At 50.8% G+C, this 23,983-nt stretch overlaps 1 protein-coding gene across 1 annotated transcript; it reads right to left on the bottom strand.

Annotated features, from left to right (window-relative positions):
• Window positions 1–9,249: 9,249 nt before the first annotated feature.
• ZNF835 (zinc finger protein 835) lies at window positions 9,250–18,878 on the bottom strand. Its single transcript, XM_017865357.1, has 2 exons — window positions 18,690–18,878; window positions 9,250–11,254 (listed from the first exon to the last, which is right to left on the bottom strand). Exon 2 carries the CDS (start codon window positions 11,205–11,207, stop codon window positions 9,642–9,644), a length of 1,566 nt encoding a protein of 521 aa, XP_017720846.1. The 5' UTR covers window positions 11,208–11,254; window positions 18,690–18,878; the 3' UTR covers window positions 9,250–9,641.
• Window positions 18,879–23,983: the final 5,105 nt, after the last annotated feature.

The raw sequence follows: 23,983 nt of genomic DNA, 5'->3' as shown, positions 1-23,983 counted from the left end.
TTTAAATGAATTCATTGTTATAACCAGGTCATAGAGTCATGGAGAGAATGTTTCAGCTAATTCTTGGGCTGCTTTCTTAGTTCTTTACAATGTTATCAGTTTATTAATACGTTTTGCCTCTTGCATTTATTTTGGCAAATTACAGAGGTTTCTTTTGTTTTGTTTTGTTTTTTTTGAGACCGAGTCTCACTCTGTCGCCCAGGCTGGAGCGCAGTGGCCGGATCTCAGCTCACTGCAGGCTCTGCCTCCCAGGTTCACACCATTCTCCTGCCTCAGCCTCCCGAGTAGCTGGGACTACAGGCGCTCACCACCTCGCCTGGCTAGTTTTTTGTATTTTTAGTAGAGACGGGGTGTCACCGTGTTAGCCAGGATGGTCTCAATCTCCTGACCTCGTGAACCATCCGCCTTGGTCTCCCTAAGTGCTGGGATTATAGGCGTGAGCCCCCACGCCCAGCCCAGAGTTCTTTTATCCTCTAGAAAATTCTTCATTCCATAGGGCTTTTTCATAGTATTAGTTTACTTATGCCTACTGTTTTATAATTAAAATTTTCCCTTTATTTTGTTCTATCCCCTGTATCCTGTCAACTGCTGTTTGTGGTTTACTTATCATTAAATTTGTCAAAGGTCTATCTAGTTACTATTGTTTTTCCAAAGAACCAGCATTAGGATTAATTTATATCCGTTATTTCTTTTATTTGTAATTTGTTTTCCTTTGATATGTATTGCATTTATTTTTTATTGTTTTTCTTCGTCTCAGTTTTTATATTGAATACTTGATTTATATTCTCTTTATATTTTCTATAGTAGTATACTTACTTATTAATACAAATGTACTTCGGGATATAGCCTTGGCCACATCTTAACATTTGATTATTCATTTTTATGTTGTCTAAAGATTATATTGTAGTGTTTCTAAAGAGTGCTTTGAAACTCAGTGATTTGGTTTATTTTTTGTTTAAAAATAGTTTTGTTTTCTTGTTTTACTGCACTGTGAACACAGAATGTGGCCTACAACACATCTGCTTTCAAAACTTTTTAAAAAGCTTTTAGTGTGGCCTAGAACATGTCCATTTTTTTGTAATTGTTTCTCAAACATTTAAGATGAAGATAGCTTCTCTGTCTGTAGAATTGAAAACTTTACATGCCTGTTAATTAACTCAGTATCATCAATTATATTGTTCAGATTCATGTGTTATCTAATTTTGGCCTACTGTATTCATTAAAAACCAATAAGGTTATGTGAAAATCTGTTAGTACAATTGTTTTGCTAATGAATTTTATAATCTTTGCTTTATGTACTCAACAGCTGTGTAATTCGATGTATATAAGTGCAGCACTGTTATGTCCTTGCCAATTAAATAATATATGTAAAACGCCATATGACAGTGGCTGGCAGATAGTAGGTACTCAATAAATGTTAATTAAAACCTGATTCTGAATCCTTTTTTAAATATAAAATGATTGTTTTCAGTCAGTTTAATCCTTTGCTTTAGATTTTACCTTGTCTAATACTGGTTGATATTACCATCCTGCACTTTAAAAAAAAAATTCTTCTGTCTACGTATATGAGGTTCTCTAGAGAAATTAACAGGGAAAAGTATGGGATTATCTCTCCATTCCTCTCTCAGGCTGATTGCCTGCAATAAGCAACCAGCCCTTAAAAGAAAGGAAAACTGGCCTTAACTATTACATTTTTTTTGATATTCTACTGGAAATAAGAGAAGCTCAATTCAAAGGATAATGATAATAATTATTATTATTATTGGTTCATGTTACACCAAAGTTTGGGATAAAATTGGCTTTAATTACAGCTGGTTCTGGGGGACCCAAAAATCTCACTGGGGCTTTTCCTCTCCTCACCTCCCTCTTTTTCTTCTACGTGGCTAGGGATGGCCATCATGGACCCTGTGATCATCTCTTCCACACAGCAAGGTCGGAGACCCGGCAGATTCTCATGACACACACTCACAACTCGCATCCTTGTTCTGCCTTGGGGACAACAGTGAAATAAGGGGAGAGAGAGCAGCAACTGCAAAGGCCCTGAGGCATAAACCAACTGCCCAAGTAACGGGTGGAGAATGCACTGTAGCAGGGCAAAGCAGAAGCAGGGAGATGAGTGTGGAGACTGTCTTAGGTGTCCAATCAACAGCGGCTGGGCACAGTGGTTCACGCCTATAATCCCAGCACTTTGGGAAGCCAAGGCAGGAGGATCACTTGAGGTTAGGAGTTTGAGACCAACCTGGGCAACACAGTCAGACCCTGTCTCTACAAATAATAATAATAAAAAAAATTGTCAGGCATGGTGGCATGCACCTGTAGTCCCAGCTACTCAGCAAGCTGAGGCAAGAGGACTGCTTAAGCCCAGGAGGCTGAGACTGCAGAGAGCCATGATTAGGCCACTGCAGTCCAGCCTGGGTGAGTGAGACCCTGTATCAAAAAACAAACAAACACACACCCAAAAAACAAAAAGTAGGGATGATGTTTGGGGGCTGAGTGGGCTCTGATTAGCTCAGACAGTGCCACAGGTCTTGATTGATTTTGTGGGATACTGAAAATAATCACGGCCAGGCACGGTGGCTCACACCCATAATTCCAACACCTTGGGAGGCCAAGGTGGGCAGCTCACTTGAGGTCAGGAGCGCGAGACCAGCCTGGCCAACATAGTGAAACCCTGTCTCTACTAAAATACAAAGAAATTAGCTAGGCCTGGTGGGTGCCTGTAATCCCAGCTACTCAGGAGGCTGACGCAGGAGAATCGCTTGAACCTGGGAGGTCGGGAGGTGGAGGCTGCAGTGAGCAGCAGAGATTGTGCCATGCCACTGCACTCCAGCCTGGGCAACAGAGCAAAACTCTGTATCCAAAAAAAAAAAAAAAAAAAAAAAAAAAAAAAAAAAAAAAATGGAAAGGAAAGAAAGAAAAGAGAATAGAAGAGAAGAATCATGATACTATCAGTAATATAAATCATATTAGCAATGGTCTGCTAATTAGCTCTACAGTATGCCAGGGACCTAATTTCATTGATGACGGAAGTATCCACTCAAGCCACTGACGTTCCATTCTCTACCCAACAGCTGGACAGATCCCATGAAAACATAATTAACCAGATTGGGCAACATAGTGAGACCCCGTCTCTACAAAAATAAAAATAAAAAAATTAGCCAGGCACAGTGGCGTGCACCTGTAGTCCCAGCCAGGCACGGTGGCGTGCACTGTATAGTCCCAGCCAGGCACGTGGCGTGACCTGTAGTCCCAGCCAGGCACGGTGGCGTGCACCTGTAGTCCCAGCCAGCACAGGTGGCGTGCACTGTAGTCCCAGCCAGGCACGGTGGCGTGCACCTGTAGTCCCAGCCAGGCACGGTGGCGTGCACCTGTAGTCCCAGCCAGGCACGGTGGCGTGCACCTGTAGTCCCAGCCAGGCACGGTGGGCGTGCCTGTCAGTTCCCAGCCAGGCATGGTGGCGTGCACCTGTAGTCCCAGCTACTGTGGAGGCTGAGGCAAAAGAGTCGCTTGGGCCCAGAAGTTCGAGGTTACATGAGCTACAACTGTGTCACTGCATTCCAGTCTATGCAACAGAGAGAGACCTTGTTTCTAAAACAAAAACAACAATAATAATAACAATAACATCAGGACCATTCACAATCCTCCCATTTCAGGTAAAGCCAAAGTCTCCACAATGCCATACAGCTCTATTCCAGGTGGTGTCTGTTCCATCCTCCTTATCTTGCTCCCTCCCACGCGGCCACACTGGCCTCCTTGCTGTTTCTCAAACTCGCCCATCATGCTTACTTCAGGACTTGTGCACTGTTCCCGCTCCCCGGAATGCTCTTCCCCCAGAAGCTCACACGGCTCTCTCATCTCTTTCAGGTCTCAAATGTCACCTCCTTAGAGAAGCCTTCCCCGACCACCCTCAAGTAGCATCTCTCTCCGCAGGTCCCGCTCTACTTGTCTCCACAGATTGTATCATGACCTGACAACTAATGGGTCAATGCAGTTCCAGTCTAGCGTCCTCCATGGCCATTCCTGCTCCTTGGGTGGTTCTCCCTGGAGGAAGCGTGGTACGCGAAGATGGAATTGGGGGAGCAGAGGGCTGTGGAGTTCATGCTATGCCTCCCAGGAACTCCTCACACATCCATACCAGCTTGTGGCACCTCCGCACGACCCCACCCCCATGCTTTTGAAGCTGCTCTGTCTCTTTTTTTTTTTTTTTGAGACGGAGTCTCACTGTGTCGCCCAGGCTGGCCTGCAGTGGTGCAATCTCGGCTCACTGCAAGCTCCGCCTCCCGGATTCACGCCATTCTCCTGCCTCAGCCTCCCGAGTAGCTGGGACTATAGGCACCCGCCACCATGCCCGGCTAATTTTTGTATTTTTTAGTAGAGACGGGGTTTCATCATGTTAGCCAGGATGGTCTCGATCTCCTGAACTCGTGATCTGCCCTCCTCGGCCTCCCAAAGTGCTGGGATTACAGGCGTGAGCCACTGCGCCCGGCTGCTCTGTCTCTTCCTTCAACAGGGCACGCTGGACCAGGGTGGTATCTGAATATAGTATCTAGGGAACACTGTGTAGGGGAAAATAGGTACTAGAAGTTGGTAAATACGGCAAATCTAAAATCACAGGGATTAGGCCAGGCACAGTGGCTCATATCTGTAATCTCAGCACTTTGGGAGGCTGAGGCAGGTGGATCGCCTGAGGTCAGGTGTTCGAGACCAGCCTGGCCAACATGGGGAAACCCTGTCTCTACTAAAAATACAAAATTAGCCGGGCGTGGTGGCGTGTGCCTGTAATGCCAGCTACTTGGGAGGCTGAGGCAGGAGAATCACTTGAACCCGGGAGTCAGGGGTTGCAGTGAGCTGACTGTGTCACTGCACTCCAGCCTGGGCAAAAAGAGTGAAACTCCATCTCAAATAAATAAATAAATAAAATAAAGTAAAACCACAGGGATTAAGTGGCCCACCCCTTGCGCCAGTCACGTGGCCTGTGGTTAGTAATTGTAAAGGTGAAACTGCCTACTGGGCATTTCCGATTGCCGGAGAGATGGTTTGGGAGGGATTAATGAGAAGTCTGCACGCTACCACCAGAGGGCGGCTTCGGCATCTAGTGCTGTGATGGTTCACAGAATCCTAGGTCCAGTTCCTCTTTAACTTATCTGTCAATCCTTACATTTCAGAAGCTCAGAAATATTTTGACTAATTCCTCCTCCACGGACTCAGCCGACTCTAACCTCCCGGGAGATTTTCTCTTTCTACAGCAGGAGGGGTTCATGGCAAATTCTCATCACCCCCCCATTGCTGCTTCGCCACTGAACAGGAGCTCACGGCCGACCAATCTGCCCACACCAAAGACAACTTACAGCGGCGGTGCCCCGGGCGTCCCAGCTCCGCGGGAAACTCTCCTAGCGGATGCAGGCTCACGCTTGCGCACTGGAGAGGCGCCAGCTCCCTGCGCCTGCGCACTCCGACCAGGCGGGGTCTCCTCGAAAAGAGCGGGCGGAAGGGTTCAGAGGACCGACGCCGACCACGCCCACGACCACGCCCCCAGCCCTGCGAGTTCGCCGCAGAGCGGATCTGACCCCGCTCTTTCTGCTCTTTTTCTGCTGCTCTCTTGGGTGATAAACTGTCCCCTGTGTCTGTAAACTAGGGTAAGCATTTCACGCATTCATCCTTTCACCCGGCACTGCCTGAGCACCTACTGTGTGCCGAGGCCTGGACTGGGCGAAGTTCGGGTCTCTGTGGTCCCTGATTCTGAATGACTCTAGGGCTGGTGCTGGGATGTTCAGCTACTCATTCGCTCACTCAGCTTTTCTTGAGGACCTACTGTGTGCTGGGACCGGGGCTGTGCAAAGTTTGGGTCACAGGAAGAAACCAGAATGCATGGTCCCTGAACCTGTGGGCTCCAAGGCTGGTGCTGAGGATGTTCACCTGTTCATCCATTTACTTGGCCTCTCCTGAGGACCTACTGTGTGCTTGGCCTGGGCTGGGGGATGTCGGTGGGGTTGGGGGATAAGGAAAAACTAAATGTGCCCCTGAATGACTATGGGACTGGTGTTGGGGATGTATAACTATTCATACAGTCACTGACAATTCTTGAAGACCTACTGTGTGCTGAGGCCTAGATGGTCAGTCAGGAGCCAAGGGAAGAACCAACTGCTTGGTCCCTGGTCCTAAAGAGCACAGGGCCAGTTCAGGGTTTTTTTCACCTATTCAATCAGCCTGACATTTCCTGAGGACCTACTGTGTGCCCAGGCCTGTGCAGGCAATGCCAGGATGGGTCAAAAGGTATAATGACTCCCTTCTTTCTTCTGCCAGGTCCCTCACTGCTTCCTTGGTGGGGCTGAGAGTTAAGGGAGTTGGCAGGTAGGGAGCCAGATGTGTCTATACCTGCGTGTGTCCTGTGTGTCTCTGCACTGGGGTCTCTGAGTGTCCCAGTGCCCCCCCGAACAAGTTACACATATTAAAGACTATCTGGGTTTGTTATTTTCAAGGCTTGAAACATCATTTTCAGATAAATTACATCACTTTTTCAAATTTTGTTTATGGGGGCAAGGAAATTTGAATGTGCATTAGACACTGGATGACACAAAAAATGTTAATTTTGTTATGTGTGATAATGGTATTGTGGTTGTATAGCAAGATACTTTTTCTTGGAGATGTAAGCTAAAGTATTTAGTAATGAAGGGAGATCACATCTGTAATTTACTTTTAAATAGACCAGGTAAATATATTTTCATGACCTATTTTTAAAAGTAAATATATACTGGCCGGGCGCGGTGGCTCAAGCCTGTAATCCCAGCACTTTGGGAGGCCGAGACGGGCGGATCACGAGGTCAGGAGATCAAGACCATCCTGGCTAACACTGTGAAACCCCGTCTCTACTAAAAAATACAAAAAACTAGCCGGGCGAGGTGGCGGGCACCTGTAGTCCCAGCTACTCGGGAGGCTGAGGCAGGAGAATGGCGTAAACCCGGGAGGCGGAGCTTGCAGTGAGCTGAGATCCGGCCACTGCACTCCAGCCCGGGCGACAGAGCGAGACTCCGTCTCATAAAAAAAAAAAAAAAAAAAAAAAAAAAAAGGTAAATATATACTATAAAATCTGGTAAATTAGGTATTGTATTTTTATTAAAATATTTTTTAAGGATTGAATCTGGGTGGGTATATATGTATGGGAATTACTTGTACTTTATACTTTTCTGTATAATTGAAAAATCTCATAAGAAACCTTAAGGTGTTCTTTTTTATGCAGAGGGGGGCCTATGTTGTCCTGTGACCCAGGAAGATTTGTTATAAGAAAAGCATTCCTATAGCTGAAAAATATTTTTGTCAGGGATTTTTTTTTCCTGGAGCCAAACAAGTCACAGTGGGAAGACTGAAACAATCATAAGTGATTCTATTTCATAAGAAATCTTATGCCCAAACTTCGTTAAAGGAATAGCATCTACCCATTTGTTTACTAATACAAAGTATATTGGTAAACATCGTTAAAAAGAGCTAGGTAGAAAATTCTGCATATCATATGCTACCATTTGTGAAGAAAGGTGTACTATATATCTTTCCAGAATATTCTATGCATATAAATATTCATATATATGCTTACATATAGTAAGTGGTTGCTTCTAGTGAGGGGGGGACTTGGTAGCTGGGAGACACAGGAGTAAGAACGGTATTTTTTTTTAACTTTATAAATTGTGGACTACACGAATGTATTACCCCATAAAATAATCTTCCAATGATTATAGTCATGTGAAGTTATGAGATTATAACTTTCATTTCACCATTGTAGTAGGTGGATTACGTTCCTAACTCCTACTTTTCACCCTTCCCTGTGACCACACACTTGGGAAGGCTCTTCCTGTGCTGCTTCTAGGCTTGGCTAGGAGGCCTGCTTTGGCCTGTGGAACTAGATGCAAATGTGACAATATCAGAGGCTTGAAAGCGTGCCTGTGTGTCCACTCCCTCTCAGACTCCTGCTACCTCCCTGAGAACACACCTGGGTCAGATGTGAGTCAGGAGGAGAAAATCAAATTGGCCCAGCCGAGCCCTCCTGGTGCAGGGTCCAGACAAAGCCTGGTCCAGACCAACAGAACCAGCAGCTGACCTGTAGATGCATGAGAAATAGTCAATGGAGAAATGAGGGCTGGATGATTTGTTACACAGCAAGAGCTGACTGATACAAGCATTAAAGTCAGGTCTTTGAGGTAGGGGGAAAAATGCTGGAGATAGGTAGGTGTTTCCTCATACTGAAAAAAAGACTAGGCCCACTCTAAAAATCTTTTGTAGAGGAGAGGCACTCCCTTCTTCTAGAATAACTTCCAGCTCTAGATTTCTCCTGCTCATTTTCTCTAAGCACTGTTTCTATCTTAGTGAATCCAGATTTCTTCTTTAGACTCTGCTCCTTTAGTAAATATGCCAAGTTGGCCAAAGGAACCAAAGCTTTTATTTGCTTTAACTGAATTAAATTTACTGAGCAAGTGCTTACTCAATAATAAAATCCACAATGAAAAGGCCAGCTGGCCAGGCACAGTGGCTTAGGCCTGCACTTTGGGAGGCCAAGGTGGGCGGATCGCCTGAGGTTAGGAGTTCGAGACCAGCCTGGCCAACAGAGTGAAACCCTGCCTCTACTAAAAATACAAAAATTAGGTCGGGTGTATTGGCTCACACCTGTAATCCCAGCACTTTGGGAGGCCAAGGCGGGTTGATAACGAGGTCAGGAGATCGAGACCATCCTAGCCAACATGGTGAAACCCCGCCTCTACTAAAATATAAAAAAATTAGTCCGGGTGTGGTGGCGCGTGCCTGTAGTCCCAGCTACTTGGGAGGCTGAGGCAGGGGAATCGCTTGAACCCGGGAGGCGGAGGTTGCAGTGAGCCGAGATTGCGTCACTGCACCCCAGCCTGGGTGACAGAGCGAGACTCCGCCTCAAAACAAACAAACAAAAAAATTCGCCAGGCGCCTGTAATTTCAACTACTCGGGAGGCTGAGGCAGGAGAATCGCTTGAACCCGGGAGGCGGAGGTTGCAGTGAGCCGAGATTGCGTCACTGCACCCCAGCCTGGGTGACAGAGCGAGACTCCGCCTCAAAACAAACAAACAAAAAAATTCGCCAGGCGCTTGTAATTTCAACTACTCGGGAGGCTGAGGCAGGAGAATCGCTTGAACCCGGGAGGCGGAGGTGGCAGTGAGCCCAGATCGCACCACTGCACTCTAGCCTGAGTGACAGACTGAGACTCTGTCTCGAAAAAAAAAAAAAAGAAGGAAGGAAGGGAGGGAGGGAGGGAAGGAAAGAAAGAAAGAGAAAGAAAAGGCCAGCCATAGGTGTTTCTGCAGGTCTACTTGCCTGTGCCCCATTTATAATTTTGCACCAGGGAGACCACAGGGGAGTCTGGCAGATACAGACTGAGGTATCTGGGACTGAGGTACAGTCCCAGCCCTGTGTCTTCCCCACTTTGTGCCCTCAGGCAAGTTAACAAGCTTCTCTGAGCCTCGGTTTCCTCACAGGAAGCATTGGGGATAACACAGTATCTCCCCCACAGCATTGTGAGGTAGGAAAGGAGGCATGCAGTTAGTGCAGCGCCTGGTGTACACGGCCCCAGTTAACCTCTGCTCTTAATCTTCTGCTGGTCCACGCGGATTTCTGCTAGGGCACCCCTGTTAACAGGCTTCTCCCTGTGAGAGCCCAGGTGTTGAGTCAGGCGTAGGAGCTGGGCAAAGGCGTCCGGCACTGTCTGCATGTGTCCTCTGGTGTCGGATGAGCGCGGAGGAGAAGCTGAAGGCCTTCCCGCAGCCGCTGCACTCGTAGGGCTTCTCCCCGGTGTGCACGATGTGGTGCTGGATCAGGTAGGAGCGGTTGCTGAAGGCCTTGCCGCACTCGGGGCAGGCGTAGGGCCGCTCGCCTGTGTGCGTGCGCTGGTGCAGGGTGAGCGAGGAGCCCTGGCTGAAGGCCTTGCCGCACTCGCCGCACTTGTAGGGCCGCTCCCCGGTGTGGATCTTCTGGTGCTCGATGAGCGAGGACACGTGGCTGAAGGCGGCCCCGCACTGCAGGCACCTGTAGGGCCGCTCACCGGTGTGCACGAGGCGGTGCTGGAGGAGGTGGGAGCGGTTGCTGAAGCTCTTGGCGCAGTCGTGGCAGGGGTAGGGCCGCTCTCCGGTGTGCGTGCGCTGGTGCTGCGTCAGGTGCGACACCTGGGTGAAGGCCTTGGCGCACTGGCCGCACGCGTAGGGCTTCTCGCCCGTGTGGATGCGCCGGTGCTCGGCCAGAGAGGCGCTCTGGCTGAAGAGCGCGCCGCAGTCCTGGCACGTGTAGGGCTTCTCGCCCGTGTGCACGCGCCGGTGCTGGGTCAGGTGCGCGATCTGCGTGAAGGCCTTGGCGCACTGGCCGCAGCGGTAGGGCTTGTCTTCCGTGTGGATGCGCTGGTGGCGGATGAGCGCCGAGGAGAAGCGGAAGGCCTTGGCGCACGCGGCGCACTCGTAGGGCTTCTCGCCGGTGTGGATGCGCTGGTGCTCGATCAGGGAGGAGCGGTTGCGGAACGCCTTGGCGCACTGGGCGCACGCGTAGGGCCGCTCGCCCGTGTGCACGCGCCGGTGCTGGGTCAAGTGCGTGACGCGCGTGAAGGCCTTGCCGCAGTCGGCGCAGCGGTGCGGCTTCTCGCCCGTGTGCGTGCGCCAGTGGGACGCCAGGTACGAGCCCTGGCTGAAGGCCTTGCCGCACTCGTGGCACGCGTAGGGCTTCTCGCCCGTGTGCGTGCGCTGGTGCAGGGTCAGGTGCACGCTCTGGCTGAAGGCCTTGCCGCACTCGGAGCACGCGAACGGCTTCTCCCCGGTGTGGATTCGCTGGTGCAAGATGAACGCGGAACAGTAGCTGAAGGCCTTCCCGCAGTCCCCGCATTTCCACGGCTTCTTGGGGCCGCCACCTCTCTCCCGCTGGCGGCTGTCAGGATGCCTCTGCTTCCGGCTCTTCCCGGGCGCACTGCACCTCTGGGGCCTGCTGTCATCGGGGACACTGGCTTGGGTAGCAGCAGGGCTCGATATGGTTCTTGGGATTCGGCTGAATTCATCGCGTTCCTGGATGTCGTCCCCAGCAGGGTCTCCTTTGCAGGCCACGGCCTCTGGCTCTGGACAGCTTTCCTGGTTTTCCTGCAGGTCCTCAAGCCGGCCCTGGCGTTTCCAGTTTCCTTCCAACTCTGCGCTCTGGAGGGCGACGCTCAAGAGTCCCTCCATCCTCGATCCCTGGGCTGCTGTCTTGATCTCACATCTCTTCTCTGGGTCTGAAAGGCAAAAGATAGAAAAAAAAAAATTAAACATTGTCACTTGTCCTGAGCTGGAAAAATGGCTAACAGCTGAACTGGGAAAGACTTAGCCTGGGGTCCCTGGACCTCTGTGCCGATGACATTTTGGGTCCAATAATTTGGTGTGGCAGGACCCATCCTGTGGGTTGTGAGATGTTGAGCAGCGTCCCTGGTCTGTCCACACTGGATGCCAGGGACACTACCCCTCAATCCCCGAGTTGTAACAACGATGTGGTGGCTCATGCCTGTAATCCCAGCACTTTGGGAGGCCAAGGCAGGTGGTTGCTTGAACCCAGGAGTTTGAGACCAGCAAACTGTCTCAAACTGTCTGCTGCCTGGGCAACACAGCAAGATCTCATCTCTACAAATGAAAAAAAAAATTAGCCAAGTATGGTGTTGGGCACCTGTGGTCCCAGCTACTCAGAAGGCTGAGGCAAGACTATCACCTGAGCTCAGGAGGTTGGGGCTGCAGTGAGTGGTGATCACACTGCTGCCCTCTAGCCTGGGTGACAGTGTGAGACCCTGTCTGAATTTTTTTTTAAAGTCTCCAGACACTGCCAGGTGTCCCCTCTCCTGGGGACAAAATTGCCCCCAGTTGGGAATCACTGATTTAATGGAACTAAAAACAAATTTAAAACATCCCTGAAATTAAAAGAAAAACATGAATCTGTCAGCTCTTAAAATATGGCCTTGTAATCTGGTGCTGTGTACTGAATTGTACCCCTCAAAATGTATACATGGAAGCCATAACTCCCAAGGTGATGCTTTTTGGAGATGGTGCCTTTGGGAGGTGATTAGGTTTAGAAGGCGTCATGAGGGTGGGGCCCCCACAATGGGACTAATTATTATTATTATTTTTTTTGACATGGAGTCTTGCTCTGTTGCCCAGACTGGAGTGCAGTGGCACAGTCTTGGCTCACTGCAACCTCTGCCTCCAGGGTTCAAGCAATTCTCCTGCCTCAGCCTCTGGAGTAGCTGGGACTACAGGCACATGCCACCATGCCTGACTAATTTTTGAATTTTTAGTAGAGACCGAGTTTCACCATATTAGCCAGGCTGGTCTCAAACTCCTGACCTCGTGTTCCACCCGCCTTGGCCTCCCAAAGTGCTGGGATTACAGGTGTGAGCCACTGCGCTTGGCCGGGACTAATGTTTTGATAAGAAGAGGAGGCGACACCAGAGCTCGCTGTCAGGTGAACACATGGCAAGAAGGCAGCCAGCCATCTGCAAGCCAGGAAGTGAGCCCTCAGCCTGGCCCGACCATGCTGGCACCCTAATCTCGGACTCCCATCCGCTAGCACTGTGAAGAAATAAGTGTTTGTTGCTTCAGCCACCTAATCTGTGATGTGTGTGTTTGTTTGTAAGCCGGAGCTAAGATACCTGGAAAGACAGTTTTCTTTTCTGGGGAAAAAATCAGTTGAAACTTTAATTCCCAGTGTGACAGTGTTTGATGTGGGGCCTTTGGAGGATGATTATGTCATGAGGCACCCTTCTTAATAGGATTAGTGTCCTTATAAGAGGAGACTCCAGGGGGCTCACTTACTCTCTGCTCTCTCTGCCCTCTCTGCGTGTGAGGACACGGGGAGAAGGCGGCCGTCTGTAAACCAGGAAGAGAGCCCTCCCCACACAGAATCAGCCAACAGCGATCCCAGATTTCACATTATGGGGGACACTATTCAACTCACTATGCCCCCCTTCTACAGGGCTCTGGCAGTGAAGGAACTGCCCAGGGTCTCCCAGGCTCAGAGGTTCAAGCTGGCCCCTGGGCCCAGGGTCCTCATTAGAGATGGTGACCTCAAGCTGTTGTAGGTTTACCCTGTCTGTGCTTTCCACATTCTCAGAGGAAAACAGGGATCTGTTTTTATGTAAGCCCAGGAAATCACTGTGCTTTTTAGAAAGCCATAACGGAAGCCATACATTTACTTACTTCTAGTGGGGCTGTGATGCTGAAGGATTTATACCAATTGCCTGGTGTACACTGGACCTGCACGCTGGACAGAAACTCACCACTGACTTCTGATACTTTAGTTCTAATAGAATAGGAAGACAGACGGACAAATGACTGCCTGTTACTGAGAGAGGGAAGGAGGCAGCTGCCTGTGGATCCATCGTGCTGGGGCCAGCCCCAGAGGAGGGGCTCATACTGCTGGGGGGGCCTTTCCAGGCTGTGTGGCTGCAGGTAAGTGGCTACCTGCTCTGAGGTTCTGCCTGGTTTTCTCTCTCTAAACAGGGCTCCAGCCTCCCCTTCTCCTGAGGGCCATGGTGGGGCTCTCAGGAAGCTTGGCCTCATGTTAAGTGTGGGCTCAGCCCCTCACACACAGGCATTCCCTGAACCAACTAGTAGGCTGTGTGCATACAGCAGACAGTGCTGGGCCTTGAGCTCTGCCCTCTGGGGTCAGGGGCTGAGTGGAGGCCTCTCTGGCTCCTCCTGGGGGTGAAGATTTACTCCCGCAAACACCGGAAAGACCCTGCTGGTTTGGATCCAGAAGGTCCAGTGCCCCCCAACCCCTGCATTACATCGCTCTGTCTACAGACCCCCATCAATGCCTGCACGCTGCTCCCTGCTGTGCCCAAAGTTGCATTCACAGCCTCTGAGCTCTCCTCAAGTCCCCATCCCAGCAGAGACAGGGCGACAGGGTGTGTGTGGAACACAGAAACACACACCAGGGACAGGAAACCTGGGAAGGATGCATGGAGGGTGGGTCATACATCCAGGCTCTCAATCTCAGAGGGATCCAGGCAAGGTGACATCCCTCTCCTCTCAATGGGCACACGGGGCAGGTGCATGACCTGCAGTTGTGGGAGGTATAGGCATAACCCCCGGTGATTTCCCTACTCTCACCACTCAGGACAGGACTCTTCACCACTGGTCACCCACACGTGTGGGAATTTCTCTCCAGCAACAACCACTCCAGCAGATGCCAGCTGGGCATCCCACAACTAACCTCCATTCCAACACTGTCTACCCAATATTGGTGCAGACCCCACAAGCTGAGGCTCAGTCCCACAAGCCTATCCCATCTCAGATGGCCGTCACCAGCAGTAAGTTGTCACCTGCACTTCTGACCTATAAATCAGGGTTCCCACGGCTGCTTCCTTGGGCTCAGTTAATGGGCTGGAGTGACTCACAGAACTCAGAGAAGCACTTACATTTACTGGTTTAATACAAAGGATCATTTAAAGGATACAGATGAAGAGCTACATAGGGCAAGGTATGGGGGAAGGGGCGTGGAGCTTCCCTAGCCTCCCTGGGGGCACCCTCCAGGAACCTCCACGTGTTCGGCTGTCTGGAAGCTCCCCAAACCCTGTCCTCTTGGGTTTTTATGGCAGCTTCCTTATGTAGGCAGAATTGATTGACTCATTGGCCATAGGTGATCAGCTCAACCTTCAGGCCCTCTCCCCTCCACGGAGGTAGGCGTTGGGGTGGGGCTGAAAGTCCCAACCCTCAGATCAAGTGGTTGGTTCCTGTGGCAACCACCCCCATCCTGAGGCTGTCCAGGAACCCACCGAGAGTCACCTCTTTAGAAAAAAAGGTCAAAAGACCCTCCTAGGAAATTCCAAGGCATTTGGAAGCTCTGTGTCAGAAACTGGGATCAAAGACCAAATATTGGAATGAAAGCTCCTCCTAGCTCCGCAGTCTACAAGAGTTTTAGGAGATCTATGCTAGGGACCTGCAGCGGAGACCAAAGATACATTCCTTGTTATATCACAGTGTCACAGAGGCCGAGTCCTGCAGCCTTAACACTTTGTCCCCGATTTCCACTCTGAATTCAGCACGGCTCCACCCTGGCCTGAAACCTCAGCGTTGCCTGGGGGGCCTGTGACACAGACAGAGCTCAGGCCCTCCCTGGGCCCGATTCGAATCTGCCTGGGAACAAGAGCCCGGCGATTCGCAGGCATGGGAATGTCTGCAAGGCACGGACGCAGGGGTAACCGCCAGCGTGCGGGTGCAGGGCTGTGCAGCACCACACAGAGGTTCACCAGTTTCTCCCAGGGAGAGGTTCCGGACGCGGCCACCCCAGGGCCTACACCCAGGCCGCCTGGCCTCACTGTCCTTCCTCTCATTTGTCCTCCTGCTGAAAACCCTGAATGGCTCCCTCAAAAGCCAGCCTTCTCCCTGAGCCCTTGTCCTCATCCTCAACGACGCCTTCCCTGTACTGCGCTCATGCTGCTGCAGCCACAGCCACGGCCTCCTCCGGGCACACTCCTGCTGCTGCTGGGCAGGCTATGTTTGAAGCTTGTCCTCCCCACTTCCTGTGTGAGATCCTAACCCTTTGTGGTGGTGCTGGGAGGTGGGGCCTCTGGGAGGTGGTGATGACATGAGGCTGAAGCCCTCAGGCATTGGATTCCTGCCCTTACAAAAGAAGACCTGGAAGGCTCCCTTGCCCCTTCCTCCAAATGAAGACACAACAAGAGGGGGCCCGGTCTATGAACCAGGAGGCAGCCCTCACCAGACACCAAACCTGCCACCACCTTGACCTTGGACTTTCAGCCTCCAGAACTGTGCAGAAATAAATGATGTTTCTTTCTTTCTTTTTTCTTCCTTTTTTTTTTTTTTTTTTTTTGGAGAGGGAGTTTCGCTCTTGGTGCCCAGGCTGGAGTGCAATGGCACGATGTTGGCTCACTGCAACCTTCGCCTTCCGGGTTCAAGTGATTCTCCTGCCTCAGCCTAGTTATAGGCGCCTGCCACCATGTCTGGCTAATTTTTTTGTATTTAGTAGAGATGGGGTTTCACCATATGAGTCAGGCTGGTCTCGAACTCCTGTCCTCAGATGATCCACCCGCCTTGGCCTCCCATAGTGCTGGATTACAGGCGTGTGCCACTGTGCCCGGCCAATAAGTGCTGTTTCTAAGCCACCAGAGTATGGCATTCTGTCACACCCCAAAGGACCTAAAATAGGGCTTTTTTCCTTTCTTCTCTTTGAGACAGGGTCTTGCTCTGTTGCCCAGGCTGGAGTGCAGTAGTGTGATCATAGCTCGCTGTACCCTGGGAATCCTGGGCTCAAGTGATCCTCTCACCTCAGCCTGCCAAAGGGCCTGGATCACAGGCAGGCACCACCAACCACACCTGGTCAATACAGGGCTTTTGCTTGGGCTATTCTTTCTGCCTGACATGTTCTTCCCGCAGCGTGTGCCTCAGCAAGAGGACAAGAGGAGGCCCTGAGGCAGGGAGTGATGATGTCTGTGTTCAGAGTGGAGAACACAGCAAGTGCAAAGGTCCCAGAGCAGGACAGTGACAAGGGTGGTAGAGGAAAGGTAAAGGGGTTGTGGGGTTGGACACAGCAACTGAGGTGCAAGGCAGGGAAGACGAGGTAGAGCGGGGTGGGGGTCAGCTCACACAGGAAGTCACGTGTGCTGGTAAGAACTCAGCTGGTGGGGACCAGGCTGGGTCGGCTCGGGCACCACGTCCACCAGCATCCTCAGAGTGTGCAGGGGTACCCACCTCGTGTGTGGGGGGAGGGCAAGTGGGTTCACAGCGGGGTTGGGTAAACCTGGGGCATTGTGCACACACACACAGGAGCCCAAGGGGAGACACAGGCTTGCTCCGGGGCAGTAGAAGAAAGCTGTCTACTCCCAGCACTTCTGACACGTGGGCTTTCTCCACACCAACAACCAAGTCTCCAGTCTGCTCTGGCTGGGAGGCACAGGCAGCCACCAGCCATAAAGCTACCTCACCCCCTCTTGGGTTTGGTGATTTGCTCACACAGCTCATTGAACTCAGGGACACGCTTTATTTACTGTTACTGGTTTCCAATAAAGGACACAACTCGGGAATAGCCAGATGGAAGACACACAGGGCAGCGTATGGGGAGGGCTCAGAGCACTGTGCCCTCTCTGGGTGCTCGACAACCCCAGAGCTCGGCAAACCCTAAGTTTAGGGCAGTTATGGGGGTTCCAGGACACAGGCGTGACTGACATAGGTGTGATGACACTGGCCATCAGTGATGAACTCAATTTCCAGCCCTCTCCCCTCCCAGGAGGTAGGGACTGGCTGAAGGCTGGAATGCTCATCAGGGCTACCTCCCCTGGCAACCAGTCCATCCTAGGGGCCTACCAGGAGTCCTCCATTAGCATAAATGTACTTAGGGGCCTACCAGGAGTCCTCCATTAGCATAAACAGAGGTGTGGTTGAAAGGGGCTTATTAAGAGCTGCAAAAGACACTCCTTTTACCCTTGTCACTCAGGAAATTCTAAGGGTTTTAGGGGCTCTGGTACCAGGAGCTGGGGATAAAGAGTAAACATATATTTCTTATTATAAGATTACAGGTAGACACATGCATGACGTCACACTCTGACACACACAGGGTCATACACAATCATACCCGCCCAGACACACACAGACATGCAGAGACACCCACACCCATATCCAGGGACACACAGTCACCCTCCCAACCCCTATGCAAGGAGGCAGGTGGGAAGCCCTCACCTGCAGCCACACTCACACATGCACACAGGGTCCTGGGCACACGTAGCCACACACCCAGCCCCACACATAGCATCCCTGTGTGAAGAGGTGCACAGGGAGGGACAAGGTCACATATACCACCTGCTCCACACAGGCAGGCCATCACCGGGACACACCCACAGGGGATGTCTGGACACGTGTGCAGTCACACTGGACAGAGCTCCAGCATGGCCAAAGCCCACGTGTGCAGCGTCTCCATCGTGTGTGTGTGTGGATGCACACACTTCAGACAGCATGGCACTCTACAGGCTCGCATACCCAGGTCACCCATCGTTGTGCTGGCAGGCCGAGCCAGTCTACACAATGGCACACCCAGACATGCACACGTGGGGTCACACACCTCACATCCAGGAGAACTTTGGGACTTGCCCAAAGTCAGTGATACGTGTATGTGAAATGCTGCGAATCGCAGACACCGCTTGACATGAACGAGCACATGACACACCGATAAAGTGTCATATGCCTTTACATGCAGTCACACACCTGCCCGGGCTGGCACCGCCGAGTGAGCAGGTGCAGACGCAGCGACACTCGGGGACGGGCTCACAGACAGGCACACACCTGCCTGGGCTGGCACCGCTGAGTGAGCAGGTGCAGACGCAGCGACACTCGGGGACGGGCTCACACGCGGTCACACACCAGTCTGGGCTGGCACTTTTGAGTGACCAGGTTCAGATACAGTGACATTCAGGGATGGCCTCACAGGCAGTCACACACTTGCACGGCCTGGCACCGCCGAGTGAGCAGGTGCAGACGCAGTGACACTCAGGGACGGGCTCACAGGTAGTCACACACCTGCACAGGTTAGCACTGCCGAGTAAGCCTGTGCAGACACAGTGACGGGCTGGCACCGCCAAGTGAGCAGGTGCAGACACAGTGACACACAGGGACGGGCTCACACGCGGTCACACACCTGCACGAACACGCGCGCACGCGCACACTACACACCGTTACTTTCGCCTCCCGGGATCACCTCCGAACGCGCCGGCCGGCCCCCTCCCAGCCTGGTGGAGTCGGCTCCGCTTCTACTCAGTCTCGGGTCCTCCTGGGCCAACACAAACCCTGGGACCTCCTTCCTTAGAGGAGCGAAGGTCAAGACTTCTGCCACTGCGGAGTGGCCAGCGCTCCAGGCCCGGATGGACTGCGCCTGCGCATCAGGCCCGCCCGGCTCTTAGGAACTACAACTCCCAGGAGGCGCTGCGCGCTCGCCGGTACCGCGACTAAGGCTTGCAGAGTCTGGGTCATCGAAACTACAACTCCCAGAAGGCTAAGCGTAGGCACGCCCTAGGTCTGCCGGCTCTGGCCCCTGGGGTCCCCAGGAGGGCGGGCGGCTGCCCGGAGCCCCGCCCAGCACTGACTCAGGGGTGGGACTTTTTTCTTGCTCAGGGGGTGAGGCCGAGCCCACAGACTTAGAAAGAAGACAGCTGAGTCCGGGCGCCTGTCATCCCAGCACTTTGGGAGGCCGAGGCGGGTGGATCACCTGAGGTCAGGAGTTCCAGACCAGCCTGGCCAACATGGTGAAATCCCATCTCTCCTAAAAATACAAAACTTAGCTGGGCGTGGTGGCGCGTGCCTGTAATTCCAGCTACTTCGGAGGTTGAAGCAGGGGAATCACTTGAACCACGAGGCGGAGGTTGCAGTAAGCTGAGATCGCGCCACTGCACTCCAGCCTGGGTGACAGAGAGAGACTCCGTCTCAAAAACAACAACAACACTTTCCACAGCAGGAGACTTATGGGAAGTGGGCAGGAAGGGGTGTGGAGAGAGAACTGACTGAGGAAGACTGTTGAGATAAATGTTGGTTCTAAGTACAATTAGAACAAATTACCAAGTCCTACTTTAGCCAAAGAATCAAAAGAAAAAAGGAAGCAGGCAAAATGTAAATCATGATAAATATTACTTTGTTCTTCAGTCACTTGCAAAGATACATTTCAAGCTTCACTGAATCACTTGAGGGCACTGTTGCATCACAGAAGGAAGGACCAATCCTGCTCAGAACTAACCTATCCCTTTAAAAATAAGAGGAAAAAAGACAAGATTCCAGTGGAAGGCTCTGGGATCAAGGGGGAGGGGGGCCACGAAGAAGTCACTCTAAACCAGGTTGGGGTCCTCAGCTCTGCAGACCCAGGAAATCCAGTTTTACTCCCACCCTCCCCGCAGGAATAGTCCTTGCCAAATGGGCTCCTTGAAGCACAAGGAACACACACCTGAAATGCAAGCTTCTTGGTGCCCCCTGAAAATTCCTTCAAGTGCTTTAACCTCCCTGTGCCTTGTCTGTGAAATGTTTTTTGTTTTTTGTTTTTTTCTTTGTTGAGACAGTCTTGCTCTTTTCACCCAGGCTGGAGTGCAATGGCAGGATCTCAGCTCACTGCAAACTCCGCCTCATGAGTTCAAGCGATTCTCCTGCCTCAGCCTCCAGAGTAGCTGGGACTACAGGCACCTGCCACCATGCCCGGTTAATGTTTGCATTTTTAGTAGAAATGGGTTTTCACCGTGTTGGTCAGGCTGGTCTCGAACTCCTGACCTCAGGTGATCCTCCCGCCTCGGCCTCCCAAAGTGCTGGGATTACAGGCGTGAGCCACTGTGCCCGGCCCATCGTCACCATTTATTTTTATTTTATTTCATTAAGATATGCAGTGAGCCGAGATTGTACCATTGCACTCCCACCTGGGCTACAGGATAAGACTCCGCCTCAAAAAACAAACAAACCATATATAAACATACCCATTGTAAGATATCTTTTGTCTTCTCTTTTTTTTTTTTTTTTTTTTTTTTTTGAGACGGAGTCTCGCTCTGTCGCCCAGGCTGGAGTGCAGTGGCCAGATCTCAGCTCACTGCAAGCTCCGCCTCCCGGGTTTACCCCATTCCCCTGCCTCAGCCTCCCGAGTAGCTGGGACTACAGGCGCCGCCACCTCGCCCGGCTAGTTTTTTGCATTTTTTAGTAGAGACGGGGTTTCACTGTGTTAGCCAGGATGGTCTCGATCTCCTGACCTCGTGATCCGCCCGTCTCGGCCTCCCAAAGTGCTGGGATTACAGGCTTGAGCCACCGCGCCCAGCCTGTCTTCTCTTTTTATTCTAATTTGAGGCAATGTATTATGATATCAGTGCCTTTGCTATCAATAGGTGGCATTCTAGCATAATGTAAAAGTAAGTAGACATTTCTTTAAACTTTTCTTTTCCTTTTTCTTTTTTTTCAGATGGAGTTTCACTATTGTTGCCCAGGCTGGAGTGCAGTGGTGCCATCTCGAGTCACTGAAACCTCCACCTCCTGGGTTCAAGCGATTCTCTTGCCTCAGCCTCCCCAGTATCTGGGATTACAGGCGTGCACCACCATGCCTGGCTGAGTTTTGTATTTTTAGTAGAGACGGGATTTCACCATGTTGACCAGGCTGGTCTTGAACTCCTGACCTCAGGCGATCCACCTGCCTCGGCCTCCCAAAATGCTAGGATTATAGGCGTGAGCCCCCATGATCAGCAATTTTTAAGTGTGGCGAAATACACACACCATAAAATTTACCATTTTAAGCAATTGTCTTACCAACATTAACCTTGAACATAAAAGCATGGCAAAATATAAAATTACCATTCGAACCATTTTTTCAGTGCCCAGTCAGCGGTATTTAGCCCATTCTCACTGTTTGCATGGTCTCCACCATCACGTGCCAGGATTCTTTCAGTCCTGCAACACTGAAATGGGACCTGCTATGGTTTGAATGTCCTCCCAGATTCATGAGTTGAAACTTAATTCCCGTTGTGGTGTTGCCTTTGGCGAAGTGATTACATTAAGAGGGTCGTGCTCTCATGTATGGATTAGCACCTTCAAAGTCTCACTCTGTCACCCAGGCTGGAGTGCAGTGGCATGATCTTGGCTCCCTGCAACCTCCGCCTCCCGGATCCAAGGGATTCTCCTGCCTCAGCCTCCCTAGTAGGTGGGACTACAGGCATGTGCCACCACGCCCAGCTAACTTTTGTATTTTCACTAGAGACGGGGTATCACCATGTTGGCCAGGCTGGTCTTGAACTCCTGACCTCAGGTGATCCACCCACCTCAGCCTCCCAAAGTGCTGGGATGACAGGCATGAGCCGCTGCACCCAGGCTTGGTTTAACACCTTCTAAGAGGGCATTAATTGCCTTGCCGTCCCTTCTACCATTTGAGGAGCCCTAGATGAAGCAATCTATTTGAAATGGGACTGCAGCAGACACCAAGTCTGCCGCCGCCATAATCCTGGATTTCCCAGTCTCTACAATTGGGAGAAACAAATGTTTATTGTTTACAAATCACCCAGACCACAGAATTCTGAGTTGTCAACACAAATGGATTGAAATGGTACCCATTAAACAGCACTCCCTATGTCCGCCTTCCCAGGCCCTTGGAACCATCATTCTGCTTTCTGTCTGTATTAATGTGGGCACTCTATGTACATTAGAGAAGTTGGATTACACCATATTTGTCATTTTCTGACTGGTTGTTTCACTTGATGTAGTGTTTCTTTAGTTCATACTGTAGCATGAGTCAGAATTCTCTTGCTTTTAAAGGCTGAGTAGGCTGGCCTCGGTGGCTCACGCCTGTAATCCCCGCACTTTGGGAGGCTGAGGCGGGTGGATCACCTGAGGTCAGGAGTTCGAGACCAGCCTGGACAACATGGTGAAACCCTGTCTCTACTAAAAAGACAAAAATTAGCTGGGCGTGGTGATGGGAGTCTGTAATTCCAGCGACTCGGGAGGCTGAGGCAGGAGAATCACTTGAATCCAGGAGGAGGCAGGAGAATCACTTGAATCCGGGAGGCGGAGGTTGCAGTGAGCTGAGATTGAGCCGTTGCGGTCCAGCCTGGGCGACAGAGCGAGACTCAGAAAAAAAAGAAAAAAAAAAAAAAGGCTGAGTAAAATTTCATTGTATATAAACATGATATTTTGTTTACCCATTTAGTTTTAATGGAGACTTGGGCTGCTTCCACCTTTGACTATTATGAATAATGCTGCCATGAACATGTTTGTGCAAATATCTCTTCATTCTCACTTTCAAATCTTTCCGGTATATACCCGGAAGTGGCATTGCTGGGTCCGATGGTTATTTTATTATTAATTTATCTGGAACCATCTTCCTGTTTTCCACAGCCCCTGCATCATGTCGTATTTCCAACACCAGTACAGAAAGGCTCCAATTTCTCCAAACTCTGCCAACACCTGCTACATTCTGCTTAATGGATAGCAGCCATGTTAATGGGTGTTGGTGATTTGAAAGGAAAAATACAATTCCTTTCCTTCTGCCATGATGACAGTTACTTAATAATAGGATGTGTGTGCCTTTTGGGCACTCCAAGACTTCTAAAACTTTGGACTCAGACTAGGACATGTTGCCCCCATTTCCTCATCCTTGCTAGTTTTCATGTGACAGTTGCTTTTCTTCACAGCAAGCACTGACACCCCAGCATCACCCACATGCGATGTCAGGAAAGGAAAGGTGGACACAGCGAATGTTCACACTATGAACACCTGTAGCTTGGAGAATTACATGTTGTGTCAGACATCAATGATGCTGTGTTTCCCTCAAATTTAACATCACCTGGGTGCAGGGTTGCAGCTGCGAGGATAGAACAGCAGAAACAAAGTAGGAATTAGTGGGGGTAGGGGAGAGAATGGAGGAGATGGTCTGGTTGCCTAGCAACATGCAGTGTCCTTGGAGATGAGTCACCATGGAAACAGAATGGGAACAGGTGTGGGGGAAGGGCGAGTCTACTCCAGCCAAATGCAGCTGCAGAGAACAGGAAAGTGATGCCAATGTCCCACAGTTCATTTGTTTTTCTTTTGACTAACCTCCTGATTTTATATTCAGATGGCTTCCGTTTATACTTTCACGTATTATTTGTATATCTCTCAGGTTAGCTCTTTCCAAAATGTAGTTCAAGGATTCCTGGGGGAATCAAGATTCTTTAAGGTGGTTCACAATTCCGAAGTATTTTCCTAACATTAGCACTCTGGCCGGGCATGGTGGCTCACGCCTGTAATCCCATCACTTTGGGAGGCCGAGGCAGGCAGATCACTTGAGGCCAGCCTGGCCAACACGGAGAAACCCCATCTCTACTAAAAATACAAAAATTAGCCGAGTGTGGTGGTGGGCGTCTGTCATCCCAGCTACTCGGGAGGCTGAGACAGGAGAATCCCTTGAACCCAGGAGGTGGAGGTGAGAGGAGATCACACCACTGCACTCCAGCCTGAGCAACAGAACAGGACTGCATCTAAAA

Source organism: Rhinopithecus bieti, unplaced genomic scaffold (assembly GCF_001698545.2).
Source record: "Rhinopithecus bieti isolate Rb0 unplaced genomic scaffold, ASM169854v2 scaffold_81780, whole genome shotgun sequence".
Taxonomy (NCBI): Eukaryota; Metazoa; Chordata; class Mammalia; order Primates; family Cercopithecidae; genus Rhinopithecus; species Rhinopithecus bieti.
The sequence above is the reverse complement of the archived record's forward strand: the minus strand, read 5'-3'. Positions and strand labels throughout refer to the sequence as shown.

What these genes read in the sequence shown, in the direction of transcription:
- ZNF835 (XM_017865357.1), bottom strand. Translation starts at nt 11,207, where the DNA reads ATGGAGGGACTCTTGAGCGTCGCCCTCCAGAGCGCAGAGTTGGAAGGA.